Raw genomic sequence first — 15,240 nt, forward strand, 5'->3', positions numbered from 1 at the left:
ACAGTTTTTGTTATGTAGAAAAGTACTATGTTGGCCAGTTGTGCTGTTAGGGGTGGTGCTTAAACTTCTTTTTTTTTGTAATATATATTTAATTCATTTTCTCAACGACTTATGGAAGGTAGGGTCATTTGTGTGGGGGAAACCTATTCCAGGTTGCTCAGAGCAGGAGAAGAGGTAAATCTGGAAAGTTCACCAGACCACAACAGGTTTAACACATGAGACATAGTCTGTTTTGGACCCCACGAGGTTCAAACTAGATAGTTATTTTATATATCTGGGTGCAAATGCTTTTATTAATTAAAAAAATTAAGGTCTTTCAGTTTTTATGAATCCAATAATCAAAACAGAAAATCTATCTATCTATCTATCTATCTATCTATCTATCTATCTATCATGTATGTATAAATGTAGTTGTCTAACCAAGAAATTTCACGATGCTGCAATCAATGTATTTACATATTCTGTTTTTTGTATAAAAATGTAACATATTTAACTATTTTTGATCAACCTAAAGATACTGAATGACAGAAAAGCGTGAAAAAGTAGGACTATCCCCCCCCAACTGATCATTAATTTTTATTTTTTTTTCTAATTTTACATAAGTAATTTATGATGACAGCTGTCGGTTTTCTTTAGGACCCCTCGTATATTTTACATACTGTGGGGCAGTCTTCCCCACAATTGCTTGTTTTTGTGTTTAAAGTTCCGCTTACGAGCTTAAAGAAATTATTGTATACTGAGATAATCGGAGGTTTATCTGTGACGGGGAGAAGGTTAGCGCCGGTAGCTGGAACACGGTCGTCGTTACAGCCTGAGGCCAAGCATTAATACGTGCTAATCCCCGAACAGAAAGCGGTACAAAGAGTTTATTAATTCAGTAATAACAACTTTTTATGCATTTATATAACTTAAGACTGTTTGTTTTAAATGCCCTGGAGTTTCTAATAGTATTACAAGTTTTAAAATGGCGGTACAGCCTGTTGATTTTGGCCAGTTCATGCCAACGTCTCCTTTGCTAATTGTAGCTAAGCTAAAATTCACGACAACGTACCTTCACGACCTAAATTATAATTATACAATTTCTTTAGCTAACATTAAGAGTAACTAGCGAATACTTTAAGTAACAAAGTATTTAGAGGAACTGGTCTGTATTATATCTAATATTTTTCCTGATCTGTAGCCCCACTCCAGAGGGAAAGATGTCCTTTTCTTCAACCTGTAAAAACATCAATGTGTTACCTTCATCAAGAGAACAGATAAGTGACTCTGCTGGAATGATTGTGAGTCAAGGTGGATGCTTTACCCGTGAACATGGGCAGGTATTGGGCAGTGAGCTTGGGCTGATGGAGATGACAGAGGTTGACTGTTCTCACCTCCAGCATCTTCTCCAAGCCCATGTGGAGGCACAGTCAGAGTTTCCAGATGTCAGATGTCACCTCTCTACAGTGATGGTCAAAGAACAGGCCACGTCCACAGTGATTTCTCCCTTCAGAAGCGCTCAGGCTATTGATCTATCAACATCAAATGAAGACCACTGTATAGTAATGCCTGGAGAAAAGACACCAGTGTCTTATGGAGAGGTGCCAGGTTTTGTGCTGGCCAGAATTAGAGCTGAAGAAAGCCCAGCTGAACCTTTTACCAGTGACAATAAGTCCGTACAGAATCGCACCAGACCAGCTGCTAGAGTTTGCTTAGAGAAAAGATTTAGCGCCATGTGTGCTGAAACCACGAGACAACAAGATATACAGTCTGCAGTTCTCAGCAAGTAAGTTTCAGTAATATGTATATACTATATGTGACTATCATTCTATTAAAGTATAGCATACATGTACTCATTTTGTGCGCTATGTCATGTTTCAGTTTTTTGACAATACTTCAGCAGTCTGCAGAGGTTCAAGAGACAGTCACACATCCTCCAAAGCAGAAGTGGGTGAAAATGGACAGAGCAAATTCTTTTGGGGTGTCTAGTTCATATATAGAGGGTGTTTATGGCCCAGTCACCAACACGTGTGGACAGGTATGCTGGGGGGGAAAAAACAAATCAATGTGCTTTTATTGTATCTTAATGGTAAAGCAGAGCCCACTGTTTAATCCTTGGTTTTTCTGATTTAATTTCAGGTTATGATCCCCAAGAGCGTTTTAAATTTTCACCCAGCAGAAGAGCAGCCCTTGGTTAATGTAGAAAGTAATAATTAGTATTCTAATCTTTCTTCATAAGCCATAACTGTGTTGTTGGCTACAATTATGGTCTGAAAGGCTGTGTCTAACTTGGTCTCACATGCTTGGGTTTTTTTCACAGAGGATGCGGTGATACCTGCTGTGGTGATACCCAAAGCTGCTAAAGCCGCCCCAGACTCTGCCGGAGAGCCACAGAGCAGCAGGAGGAAAATCGCTAGATCTAGTATGTTGCTCAGCCAGCGCCGGGAGAGACACAACAGTAAGGAGAGGGAGCGCAGGTGAGCAGCCGAAGGTTACACATGGAAGTGTCCCTGCATCCATAGTGTGCAACAAGATAAACATTTGCATTTCAGGAATATCCTGGGATGCTTAAAGTGTGTTAGGTGTGCTTGCTTCCAAGGTCAGAGATTTAAAAGGCGTTGCATTTAGGCACAAAAAGAAAACTATTTCAATGTACAAATTTTAAACATTTTGTCCTCTATTTCGGGTGGAACAGTGGTGCACTGGTCAGCGGTGGCTGTAGTTGAATATGTGTGGTTGTCTGTCTCTGTTTTAGCAGGTCATCTATTAATTGGAAGGTCGGTGGTTCAATCCATGGCTTGTGCAGTCTGCATGCCAAAGTATCACTGGGCAAGATTTTTAACCCCATATTGCCTTCTTATGCATCCTTCAGTAATAGAAAGTGCTTGCGTGAATGGGCGAATGTTGTATAAAGCGCTTTGAGTGCTTGAGTAGAGTAGAAAAGTGCTATATAAGAACCAGTCCATTTACCAAAAGTGCATTCATAGTTTCTTCTCAGAGCCTCGCGCTCACAGTGTGGAGATGGCATGATTTAAGTGAACTCAGTCCTTGTTTGAATATATTCGGATAAGTAGTGCAACAGCAACGTATCAGAACTGAACATCTTTTGGGTTGTGATCATTAGTTTTAGCTGCTTTATGTGGAAACTTGATTTATTTTGATTTAAAATAAGAGTGTCACCGAGGGCTGAAAAGAAACCTGATTCCTATGCAAATGCTAAATCAGTTTAAAACAGATACACTCAGAAGTTAAATGGTTCATGATTTGAAACTGCTGAAGAGTTACCAAAGAATTCTTAGTGACTGATGACTGATTATTAAGCATACCGGACTGCATCACTCAAAATCATCTGCATTGTCTGCGCTGTCGTACAGGAAGAGGATTCGTTTGTGCTGTGATGAACTGAACACGTTGGTGCCGTTCTGTGACTCGGAGACGGACAAAGTCACCACCCTGCAGTGGACCACAGCTTTCCTGAGATACATTACTAAAACGTATGGAGACACTTTTAAAGAGGTGGGCATGTGTAGAAAAGTGATTGATGAAAAGTGTCCTCTAACTGAATTATCTGAGACTAGATAGCTGTGGCTGGAAGATAAGAGTTAATTACATTTCCCCTTGCTGCCTGTCTAATTAGTGAAGGAAACTTTGTGGCTTTTGTGATTTAGAGTTCAAACTAAAGTCTTCACATTTTTACAGTTTAAAATCAAATAAACTTTGTTGTTTTAACTGAGAGAAATCATCTGCTGCAGTTAGATTATGCTGAAAAAAATGTACAACACAGCAAATAAAATCACGGCATACTTACAACATGCACTACCGCCACCAGAAGGGCAATCTAGACAGCTACAGACTTGCAGGAAGATAAAGCATCTCTGGTACTATGTGTCATGAACCACTTCAACCTCCAATTCTTCTGTTTGCAGGAGTTCCAGAAAGTCTTCGCTCATGTGAAAGAACGCTTTGGTAAGTCCAGCTCAGGTCAGGACCCAGTGCACCACAGGATGGATGAGACACTGAGCAGCATTTCCCTGGCAGCAGAACAGTAACCTTTCCTCATTGTTTTCTTCTATATGTCAGCCACTAAACTGAATTGAATTCAACTGTCAGAGTAGCTCAGGCTTGCCCAGTGAGGTGTGGGTGTGGGGTTAAGATGAAGTATTGTTGACATGGTTAAATATATCCTTTCGATCACACTGCAACGATCTAGAAAGTGGAAGAATTAGTTCAGGTAGTGTGAGGGCCGAGTTTAACACATCAACCTTTTGGAAAGGAAGGGCTTTCCACACACAGATGGCGCTGTTTCTCTTCGAAAAGCACAGGCAGCGCTCTAGTTGGCAGATGCCGTCCCTTCAACCATTTTATTTTGATAATATGTGCAGTATTTATACCCTGTATTCAAAATTGCACTTCAATGTCTTGTTTTCTGTTCATTTTTATTCATTCAGAATGTTTTCTACTGAGTGCCTGCCAACATCTGTTCTGTATTTGGATATTTAAGCAGTTTGGTATCAAAGTAAGTGTTACTTCCTAGTTAGTTAATGGACTTGTTTGATTTCAGTGTTTACAGCAGAGTATTCTGAAAAGCAGACTGTTCATTTGATATGTAGAGAAGAGTAATGTTTTACTGAAAAGTGGCTTTATTTGTTCTTTCTTACAACATGTCGCTGTAGCATCTTACTGTACATACAACAGTCACCCACAAATAATAAATAGTATTTAAAGTCATGTATATTTAATAGTTACAGCACCGGTAGTACATAGTGGATGTGGTCATTGCAGATTGGAAAAAAAATACTTTATTCCTAAAATTCTTAAACTGTATTTTACAATGTGTGATCTATGCCTTCATGAGTTTATTTTGCTTTTGATTCTGAAGTCTGAAGAATCAAATTCACATGTCATTAAAAAAAAAAACAATAACAGAAAACAAGCTGTAAAAAAAGACTATCAAACCTTTTTTTTTTTGCATTAATCTACACAATGTCTGGGAACCTGGATTTTTGTTTTTTATTCCTTTTACAGTACATACACAGCTCCTCCAAAGAGGCTTTTATGCTTCTTGCACTTATTTCCATGTTGAGGTAACATCTGTGATTTACATAATGGGCCATGATAAATGCACATTCACATCAGAGACAGTCGCCATTTTTTTTGTGTTATCTCCAAAAGGATGTTAATCAAAGTGTTTGGGGCGTTGAAGCAACATGTACAAAGTTTTTATACACAAAGGACTCATCATTCACTTTCCAGGTGTTTGTAAGTCAAGTCTTGTCATGTGATAGCACTTGGATCAATGCGGTTGTTCTCTTGCACTTTTCCTTACCTCTCTCCATTTCATATCATAACGTTGTTTGTTTTTTTGTCTCTCAGTTGCGCTGATGTTCATGTCACTTCCTGGATGTTCCTCTATTTTGTCAAAAATATCACACCATCTGATGTTACTCTTCCCAACTTGTGATGCATGTATTTAAATAAAGAGGACTTTTTTTGTGGCCACTCTCTTCTTTCATTCCTTTTATCCTCACTTATAACTCTCACCTCGGAGTGGATGGTGTCAGGGTGCAGGACCTTATGCTTAATTGTTTTTGGGGTTAGAGGATTTCCCAGCAGGTGATGTTCCCTGACAAGCTGATGTGTCACAGATTCCAGGAGGTCCTTGGTGCCCAGTCCTGCCTACTCTGCCTTGCTCTCCGGGCTCACCTGGATCTCCTGGAGAGCCATCGCGCCCATCTTTAACAATTCCAGGTACCCCTGGAAGACCTGTGGGAATGTGCTGTAGTTAGAAGTTGCAGGAGTGACAGAAGACTTATACACTTATGTCTGTTTGACAAGTCAAAGTCTGAGATGAGTGGATGTTTAGAACAGCAGTTCAAATGTAGGTATAAAAAAGAAAATGATTGGTTCAGATGGAAGTTCTCCGTATGAGAGCACATACCTTGGTATCCTCGGTCTCCGGGAGGCCCATCAATGGCTTTACCAATGGATCCCTTATCACCTGCCTCACCAACATCACCTGTTGTGAAAGCAGAAAATTTCAATCAGTGGTGGAAACAAAGTCCATTTACATAGGTGTGGTGCTAAAGTACAGTTTACATGTTTCCTTTTTATACCGGTTTAAAATTTACAGTGAATTCAAACCTTTGTGTCTTGCTGCCTCTTATAAAAATCCCAGTGAGCTTTTTGTCATGACTAATTAGCTTTTCCACCAAATATGGCTCTCTCTTAACCCCAAAAACTCAGGATGGTCTCATGGAAGTAACTGCTCAAGGCTTAGCTAGATCAGATGATCCAATATTTTAGTAAAGAAAAGCAAACAAAAGTAAGAAAACAGAATTCATATTTGGGTAGCAAGAAAGTTTTTTAGCCCAATAATCATCTCACAATCTTTTGCTGGTAATCAGCAGCCTTTTCCATCTAAAATTAATATTTTTATTTTTGAATAGTTAAGTTGTTATGTTGCTAATATGTCTTTTAATACAACGTGTGTACTGGTACTTGTGTACTATTGCTATTTGAGTAAAGGATCTGAGTATGTCTTCCATCATTGATGTTAACCATCTGATTATGCAACCGTAAGGCTAAACAGCAGTGAAATTATTTTTGTGCTCCTGTGACATGTTTCATTTTTCATACCTCTGGGACCTGGATCTCCAAGTTCTCCTGGCAGGCCTCTGTACCCTGGTGGACCTCGGGCACCTGGATGCCCAATAGAGCCTGCAACTCCTGGCTTTCCTGGCAGCCCTGGAGGGCCGGGGCGGCCCACCATTCCAGGTGCCAGGGGTCTTCGCAGGTTGGCAGCCAGTTGTGCAACCTGATCTACATGTTGGAGAAGCACCAAAAGGTAAAAATCCCGCATTTAAAAAAAAAATACATTATATATATATATATATATATATATATATATATATATAATATATATATATATTTGACAATAGAATGAGTTACACGTGAAGATTAAATTAGGATCTCTCACCATCAATCATTGGGCCACATAGCTCTCTGATGTGTTGCTCACTTGCCAGTTTACCCTGAAACACCATATTTGAGGCAGTTTATATAAAACTATTTACATCTATATGTTCTAACCAGGTAGTTTTGTGCAGTCAAAAAAAAAAAAAAGAACAGCACACTTACAGGTACACCTCTCTTTCCTGGAAGTCCAGGCACACCCAGTTCCCCTTGGAAGCCCATTGGGCCTTCTTTTCCTGGAAGCCCTCTTCCCCCAACCTCTCCTTGTGGACCCGTCACGCCTTTAGGCCCCAGTTCACCTCGCTTCCCCGGCTACAATCAACAACAATTATCTGTTAAATAACTCATTATGTTTGCAAAAACAAATTGATTTATTCCAAACTGAAGCTGAAAACATCCATAACATTTGATCGCTGACGAAACACCAAACGAGGAGCAAACTGGGTCTGTTGAAACAATGCGAGGGTGGCATCTTGTTGCTTGATAATTACTCCAACTAGCACAGCAAACAGTAAATGAGACTAAGAAAGGATGGCTCATCAGTGCTGTCTCTAATTACATAAATTGTGCTGCAGCTTAATGTTACTCGCCTTTCCCTCGTGGCCATAGCAGCAAACAGGCCAATAAAGCTAAAGCAGAAATACCTATCTCTAATTAATCCTATTAAACATGGAATGTGAGGCTGAATCATGTGCAGTGACTCTGACAAGTAGGCAAAAACTCAGAGCTAGGTGCCAGTTTTTAATGTTTAGTGAGGGAGCAGAAACAGAGGGAGTTTGGAACAAACTTGCTGCTAATTACACCCACACACAACATCTGATCTATGTTTGGTGTTAATAGATGTTAATAGTTTGGTGATAAAAAGCTGATTTCTAAGATGTAAAAGCACAAAACATTGCAAAATGTAACAGGAAATATAGCTCACCTGCCCTTTTTGTCCAACTGGCCCAAAGGGACCCTGGAAATAAGGACATTGTTTTAGATAATTACAGAACTGTATGCAGCATTCAAACAGTCAAACATTGTTTGGTACAGCATCTTTCATGCAGCTTTGAATAAAAAAAGAGGGGATAAAAACAATAGATAAGAGCCCAAAGTCATGCTAAAATACAGAGAAATACACTAACAGAATAAGTAGATTTAAATAATTGTGTAAAAATATCCATATTTTCAGTGTTTTCTGATCAATTGTCAGCAAAAACTAAAAGATACCTCCCTAAAACTTTTTGTCCAGCACCATAAAACTCGTGTGAAAAGACCCATGGAGCCAAATACACTTGTACAAAACAATGAAGTGCGTTAATGACACGTGCATGTACTTGAGTAGGTGGAATGGCCTTAGCCTCTGTACCAAGAGTACAACTAACTACTGCAAACACAGAAACTGCTCTGTAGGTTACAAACACCGCACAGTGTTAAGTATTCAGACAATGACGAAAACACTTACAGGATCTCCGTTCTCTCCTGGTAACCCATCACTTCCTGCAACACCCTGAAATGACAACGTGAGATCTGAACTGCATGTGACATAACTCATAACTGAAGAAAGTCTTTCATCTTATAAGCTTATGAAAAATCTATGTATTTGCAGGACTATACATATAAAATAATCATTTCTTTAGTTTACTTTTCAAAAAGTTGGATGAAAACTATCACAGGACATCAGTGGAGATGTTGGTGACTTACCGTGTCTCCTTTAGGTCCAGAAGCCCCGACTGGGCCCTATAGGATTGAAAAAAGAGAATGAGAGAATAAATAAGAGGCATGCAGAGATGTTTATTGAAGGCCGGCTGGCTGGGAAAAGGATGGGGGTGGGGGATGAAAGGAAGCACGGTGGGCTGGTTGAGGGGAAGCAGGATTGGTATAAAGGCTGGCTTTGTTCTGTCCTCATGTTCTGAACAGGAGGCCACTTTGTGTCTGTGCTGTGCTGCAGTTTGAGTTTATACCACTAAGACTGAGACAGGATGGTAATACAGTGGGATACAGTGTCCTAACGTGAACACAGCTGGACAGTCACACGTCTCCACTGTGATTGTGTGGAGATACGCGGGGACACACCTACACATGTCCATGTTTGTTTTATACTGGGGTTGGTTTTTTTTTTAGCAACAAATAAGTCACTCCATCACTTTACATTTCTTGCTTTCATATTCTACTTCAGCAGTAAACTGGTCACATTTACATTTTGGACTACTGGGGTGACAAAATAGACATTTTAAGATGTTACAGGGACATCATTCTCCTGAATAATTAAAAACCCACCCTGTCACCAAATTCTCCACGAATTCCCGTTGGTCCTGGAAGACCCGGATCTCCCAAGTCTCCTTTGACTCCCTGCAGCACATGACACAAAATCATTAAATTAAGAAATAGTAATAAGAAAAAATGATGATGATAAATCATTTAAAGCAACTACCTGGAAGCCTTTCACTCCCTGAGGCCCAGGGTTGCCCACTGGTCCAATACCTCCCTGTCAGAAAGAGACGTAGTCATGTCATTTTTCTAGAAAACATGAAGCACTAAAAGAAAAAAAAAAAAAAAAGCACTGGAAATTAATGAGGCTTCCTTCTTTTGATTCGGGTAAGAGAAACTCAACAAATGCAGGAGGTCATTATGTGAGGCAGGATTTGTTATGCAGTGCGGTGTGTGATAGTAGGGGTGTTAATTCCGTTGCGAGTTTTATCTTTCTTTCCTTGCCGCAGGCTCTGATGTGAAAAACAAAGATCTCTCTGTTTATAAATTCTTCCCTCATGAATACCTGCTCTCCCTGTAGGTATCGCTCCACAACTCCACCTTAGTAAGTCACTGAATCAGAGAAAAATACTCCTAGCACTCTTGGAGATTATCATTCACATGGAAGGCCAGTGGTTCATTTTATTCCAATTTAGTACCATGTTGTAGACTGCTCCTCGTTTTAGCCTTTTATTTTGGGCTCTGTTAATCCCATTTCTTTTTCAGCCATTGTGCTTTAAAAACCGCCCACTGGTCATTAAAGAAGCAAACTTTAAAGTATTGGAAACGCCTAAGCCTAAATTCTATAAATGGGTTATAATCAAAAGATGTGCAGCAGGAATTTTAATAATGTGGCAGAGCTTATATTGAGGCTTTTTCTGATTTTTTTTTAAATAGCAATGCTAGAATTTCAGCAATGCACCAACAGGTAGTGCATGATTTCACTTAATATACAGCGTGATCATTAACTTACCACCACTCCTCTTGGACCTGCTAACCCCCTCTCTCCTGGGATGCCAATGTCACCCTGAAGAGAAGTGAAAGAAATTGCAAAGTCAGAAAAGTTTAGAGAGCTCACCTGCTGGGTCAAGTGACACGTTTATTAGACTGTAACTCCCTAAAAGCACCATCAGATACATACAGGAATACCTGGCTCTCCAGAGGGTCCCATCTCCCCGGGCTTTCCTGGATCACCCTGGTGTAAAGGAACGAGAACATAACAGTTTTCCTCCATGTTTCTAATCATAGTTTTAAAGTTAGAATATATTTTGTGGTGATACTCACAGCTTCTCCTTTAGATCCTTTTGTACCAGCCTTTCCTGGCAGACCCTAGAACCCCCCCAAAATTACACGAATGTACATAAAAAAGCACAGAAAGTGAAGGTGATTCTCATGGCAGTGATGAAAGTGGTGATTATTAATAACACTTACAGGAAGGCCATTTGGTCCTTTCTCTCCAACTACCCCGTGGCGTCCAGGATCGCCCTGTCAGCAGACAGACATCATAGTTGGTGTAAAATCTCTTTAATCAAGCAGTTAAAGCAAAAGATTTTTTTAAAAAAAAAAAAAAGCATCTTACCTTCTCACCATCCAACCCTTGGGTTCCATCTTTGCCATCTCTGCCAGGAATACCCTGTTGAATCCATCAGATATGACTCGCATTGTTCTGACAGGTGATATAAATATAGAATCTTAAATTCTGTATATTTGCACTTACAGGCTCTCCTTTGGGCCCTGGTCCACCAGAAGCTCCTTTGGGACCAATTTTACCCTGTTAAAAGACACATTGAGACTTGATATTTACATCTTATGTCTACGCTCAAATCACAGATCAAAATTTTTTTACATACTATTTCTCCTTTGGGTCCTTTGAATCCCTGTGGTCCTTTTTCTCCGCCATCACCCTGGAAACATCAGATTAAACACACAGACAGCTATTCATTGATGGGATCTGCCATTTATTTAAGCTGTGAACTTCTAACCAGCACTAATAAACTCTTTCTATTTTTGTGATATAAACATAGGGAGACTCACTGTCTTTCCAATAATGCCAGGGATGCCAGGCTTGCCTCTGAAACCAGGGAAGCCCTGGGGACAAACAGAGAACGAGGTCAAAGAAACACCTTGACACAAATCTACGTCTACTGAGTGAAAACAGGTAAAAGCTGCTTACTCTGTCGCCTACAGGTCCCATTGGGCCTTGTAAACCTCTTAGACCACGTGGACCCTGAAACACAGCATTTGAACATTTTGAAAGCACTTTAAAAGACAACAACAATCTATTATCATCAAATAATTCTTCAGAAAATCCTTGTCGTAGTGCATTAAATCAGCAAAACCTATGTGGGCAAATCTCACCTGCAGACCCACAGTGCCAGGAAGACCTGGTGGACCCGGTGGTCCAGCATCACCCTAGAGACAAAACAGGGCAAAATGTAAACATTAAATCACAGAAAGATGTTGATTCTCTTTTCAGCCGTAATATAAAATAATAATAACAGAAACAGAAAAAAATCTTCAAGCCATATATCTAACTCACTTTCTCTCCATCTTTTCCAGATTCTCCCTTGTCTCCTTTATGCCCGGTGTGACCCTAAATGAACACAAACACACACAGAAGTGAATGCCGTCATGAGCCGAGTGCTTATATTTACACACTGGGAGATTTCAGCAACATTTTGGGTTTACTGTGATGCAGATAATGACGATAACACCTCTGCTTCTTCTTTTCACCACACAGCTTCCTCTGTGCAGTCGTGATGGACTACGGATCATTTAAGCAATGCTCCCACAATTCAGCTCATTTTTAATTGAATTTTATTGGAATGCCAAACATTTAGTTTTGTGCATTTTAACTCCATACATTGTTTTTTTCATGAGCAATGCCATGCTACATTGCTGTTGGTAGGTTAGTAGATATAGGCTGTAGCAGCAGATGCATTCTGAGAACGTCATCTTACATTTCTGAAACACTTTTGTTAGTGCTACTTAAATTGCTTTTTATAGTATGACTCTTTCCTGTCTGCCACCTTTGGTCTAGCATTGTGCTTAAAAAACAACACAAAACAAAAAAACCCAAAACTCTGTTTACCTTGAATCCCGGCATTCCCGGAGGACCAGGCGGGCCAGGGGGGCAGATTGCAGGACACTGCAGAGTACAGAGACAAAAAACTGAGACCTCTACAGCCAGTGTATGTAGAGAGCACATCTTCATTTTTCTGCAATCACACCGTTTTCACAAGAAACACTTACCAGAAGGTCCCCATTGAGATCATGAAGTGTACCGGGAAGACCCTAAAAGATATAATGAATAATGACACACACACACACACACACAAGTGAAAAATACGGCGACAATTACTTTAAACGTAACTTTGCTGCATTCTTTGTTTTTTAGTGCTTTTCCTGATATCCACTGAGTGACTGGGAAAATATGACAATGTGGCTACTGTACCAACACCAGATATACAATGATAACTGCACTTACTGGGAGTCCATCTGGGCCAGTAGGTCCCGGTAGTCCTGGAAGACCCTCAGGACCCTGAGAAACACACAGAGGAGCATCAGGGGAAGCAGAAGCACCTTCAGCATCTCAGGATAAAAGACGTGATTATTTTCCGAGTTGGAAGGTTGTGATGGAATTAAATTAAAGTCAGGAATTTTCTTTGTACTGTACTCAAACAAAAATGTGATTTTCTTGTTTTCAGTTCACACTGTTGTTTAAACTTAACTTTACAGAGTGAAGTAAACTTGAAACCTCTAGAGCAATCAGAACAATTTCTTTTAAAAAGGAAACGTCTTGCTAGACTTTTTTTTGTAGAAAACCCCTATCAAACACTATTTATGATTATTCAGTGAACAACCGATGACCCGTTGCTATAGTAATTCTGAGAGTAGCCTGAACATTACACTGACGTCTAACAGGCCTGCGGGGTCTTTGGAAACCTACTGAGCTTTTACAAATGAGCTGAGTTCAGCCTAAATAAAGTGTGACCCAGTAGAAACACTGATGATGTGTCCTTCTCGGCCAGTGGTTATTCTTATCCTCCTGCTACAGTATACAGAAATTTAGGGCAATGTTGTCGTGGTTGATTTGAAGCTGAGATCACAGGATCTGTTAGCTTTACTGTAGCTTATTGTTTCTGCTGCAGAGGCTCGTGTATACATTTTCTGCGTTTACCTTTTCACATTAAAAATGTGGAACATAAGAGTTTTCTGTAGTTACAGAAATGAAACGGACTACCTCATTCTTATTTGAATGAAGAAATCCCTTAATGATGACAGGAGATCTTAATTAGAGACACTCACCACTGGGCCCTGGGGTCCGGGTCCGCCTGGCAACCCGTTGGTGCCGGGAAGTCCCTAGAAACAAAAGAGACTGGGTGTTCGCATGCCACCAGAGTACATATGCCGCACACTGTCTGAACTACATCAAAGAATAACGAGCATCTAATCGCAGAATGCAAATAAGCAAAAATAAATAAATAAAAAAATGACACCACAGGTGTACTCCCCCAGAACAACATAAAAAGACAGTGCTGTGTACTCACTGAAGATCCTGGTCTCCCTCTGCCCTACGGAAGACACAGGAAGGCAAATTAAGTCACAAACACCTGGGAAATGATTAGATTCACACACTGAAACAATATCCACCATGAGAATATTTCTCATGGATTGTTGCTTTGAGGCCAGTGTGCGCTTATGTATATGACATCTGAGTAATCCTAAGACAAAATGTGACACTGCTGCTTGAGTCACACAAGAGCTGATCATAAACCTGACTTAACAGGAGCACAAGTACAGAAAGGTATTCTCTCAGCATGAAAAAATAAAGTCGGAAAAAAGCAACTGCTGTAGGTTTAATAATTACTGTGGGTGAAAGTATTTTGGGGAAATATTCTGTGTAACAGTAGCTTCAGTCATGTGCTTACTTATAAGAGCAGAGGAAAATAAAGGCTTGTTAGGTTTTACACATGTGGGGTTACTTACAGGAGGTCCAGGTGGCCCAGGAGGACCTGCTTCACCCTGTAGATACACAAAATCACAATCAGTCTCTCAGGCATAATCACACCTAGTAGAAACCTTTATGGCCCATTCTATTCAATTCAGTTCAGTTTATTTATATAGCGCCAACTCACAAAAACACTCACCCCAAGGCACTTTATAATGTAAAGTAAAGACACTACAATAAATGCTCACATATAGACATAACAGAAATTCAGATTTTTTTCCTTTTTATATATATACTTTAGCTTTAAAGTAGCCTGTCTGCAAGAGTTTGTGTTTTATGTGTTAATAAAGCCTGCTATTCCAGCAGGATGAACAGTAACTTATTCTAAATGAAAAAAATAGTTTCAAACAGTACAACGTCTATCTCGAAGCAAGCTTCCATAGTTTTGGCAATACATTTCAGCCTAGTGTTAGGTCAGGAAGAGCCAGCCCACAGTTCTGGTAGATCACCTCATCTAATGCCACTTTAAGCATCCAGTTGGTTAATATCATGCAGTGCTGAATTTGTCTTGGTCTGTCTGCCGTTTATGTGCATTTGCAAGCCACTTTGCAACCCGTGCCCACCCAAACACCTGCTGTCATGCTGTATCAGATCTGTGATCTGCTACTATTTATGGCATATAAATGAAAAATAAAGGTTGGATGGGTTGGGGATGGAGCAAATCATTTCACTGCTCATGCAAGGGGCCTAAATTCAACTTGGTTTAAGTTAGGTATTAAGAATTACTACCTTGGATTTAGAAAAAGGTCATTGTCTGGGTTCAAATTCAATCGCTGTGATCTCTTTTAAAGGTTTGATTTCTTGTTTGCAATGTAATACTCTTTTCTGGCATCGTTGTATTTTTACTCAGTTGTATACAGCATTTGTATTCTATTTTTATCCTATTGTATATTTTATTCTATTTTATTCTACTGTATATAGTATTTTATTTTATTCTATTCTGTACAGTTGTGGACTGTATTTATTCTTATTGTATTCTAATTTTTGCTTCATAACTTTTGCACTGTCCACTTCCTGCTGTGACAAAACAAATTTCCCACGTGTGG

General features: G+C 39.8%; 2 protein-coding genes across 6 annotated transcripts in view; one reads left to right on the forward strand and one right to left on the reverse strand.

Annotated features, from left to right (window-relative positions):
• Positions 1-3: 3 nt before the first annotated feature.
• LOC146494511 (uncharacterized) lies at positions 4-4,762 on the forward strand. Of its 4 annotated transcripts, XM_085147316.1 has the most exons (8): positions 581-855; positions 1,181-1,280; positions 1,380-1,765; positions 1,861-2,017; positions 2,119-2,185; positions 2,300-2,456; positions 3,354-3,495; positions 3,906-4,762. In XM_085147316.1, exons 2-8 carry the CDS (start codon positions 1,200-1,202, stop codon positions 4,026-4,028), a joined length of 1,113 nt encoding a protein of 370 aa, XP_085003442.1. In that variant the 5' UTR covers positions 581-855; positions 1,181-1,199; the 3' UTR covers positions 4,029-4,762. The 4 variants fall into 4 exon arrangements, with proteins under 4 accessions (XP_085003443.1, XP_085003442.1, XP_085003441.1 ...); XM_085147317.1 differs by lacking the exon at positions 581-855 and adding an exon at positions 4-174 and having other exon boundaries at positions 1,194-1,765; XM_085147315.1 differs by having other exon boundaries at positions 583-855; positions 1,181-1,765; positions 2,119-2,172; positions 2,302-2,456.
• Positions 4,571-15,240, reverse strand: part of col9a3 (collagen, type IX, alpha 3) — a 28,015-nt gene continuing 17,345 nt past the window's right edge. For both annotated transcript variants that reach the window (XM_085147309.1, XM_085147306.1), the window contains 27 exons: positions 14,173-14,208; positions 13,734-13,757; positions 13,492-13,545; positions 12,671-12,724; positions 12,436-12,477; positions 12,275-12,331; positions 11,723-11,776; positions 11,542-11,595; positions 11,357-11,410; positions 11,218-11,271; positions 11,034-11,087; positions 10,901-10,954; positions 10,763-10,816; positions 10,615-10,668; positions 10,468-10,512; positions 10,325-10,378; positions 10,157-10,210; positions 9,368-9,421; positions 9,214-9,285; positions 8,638-8,673; positions 8,399-8,443; positions 7,877-7,909; positions 7,117-7,263; positions 6,956-7,010; positions 6,616-6,798; positions 5,918-5,995; positions 4,571-5,742 (listed from right to left, as the gene is read on the reverse strand). In XM_085147309.1, the coding sequence (XP_085003435.1) occupies positions 5,558-5,742; positions 5,918-5,995; positions 6,616-6,798; positions 6,956-7,010; positions 7,117-7,263; positions 7,877-7,909; positions 8,399-8,443; positions 8,638-8,673; positions 9,214-9,285; positions 9,368-9,421; positions 10,157-10,210; positions 10,325-10,378; positions 10,468-10,512; positions 10,615-10,668; positions 10,763-10,816; positions 10,901-10,954; positions 11,034-11,087; positions 11,218-11,271; positions 11,357-11,410; positions 11,542-11,595; positions 11,723-11,776; positions 12,275-12,331; positions 12,436-12,477; positions 12,671-12,724; positions 13,492-13,545; positions 13,734-13,757; positions 14,173-14,208 (1,740 nt within the window). In that variant the 3' untranslated portion in view covers positions 4,571-5,557. The remainder of the gene's footprint in view (positions 5,743-5,917; positions 5,996-6,615; positions 6,799-6,955; positions 7,011-7,116; positions 7,264-7,876; positions 7,910-8,398; positions 8,444-8,637; positions 8,674-9,213; positions 9,286-9,367; positions 9,422-10,156; positions 10,211-10,324; positions 10,379-10,467; positions 10,513-10,614; positions 10,669-10,762; positions 10,817-10,900; positions 10,955-11,033; positions 11,088-11,217; positions 11,272-11,356; positions 11,411-11,541; positions 11,596-11,722; positions 11,777-12,274; positions 12,332-12,435; positions 12,478-12,670; positions 12,725-13,491; positions 13,546-13,733; positions 13,758-14,172; positions 14,209-15,240) is intronic.

The sequence above is a fragment of the Neolamprologus multifasciatus genome, chromosome 20 (genome assembly GCF_963576455.1).
Source record: "Neolamprologus multifasciatus chromosome 20, fNeoMul1.2, whole genome shotgun sequence".
In the NCBI taxonomy this organism is placed as follows: Eukaryota; Metazoa; Chordata; class Actinopteri; order Cichliformes; family Cichlidae; genus Neolamprologus; species Neolamprologus multifasciatus.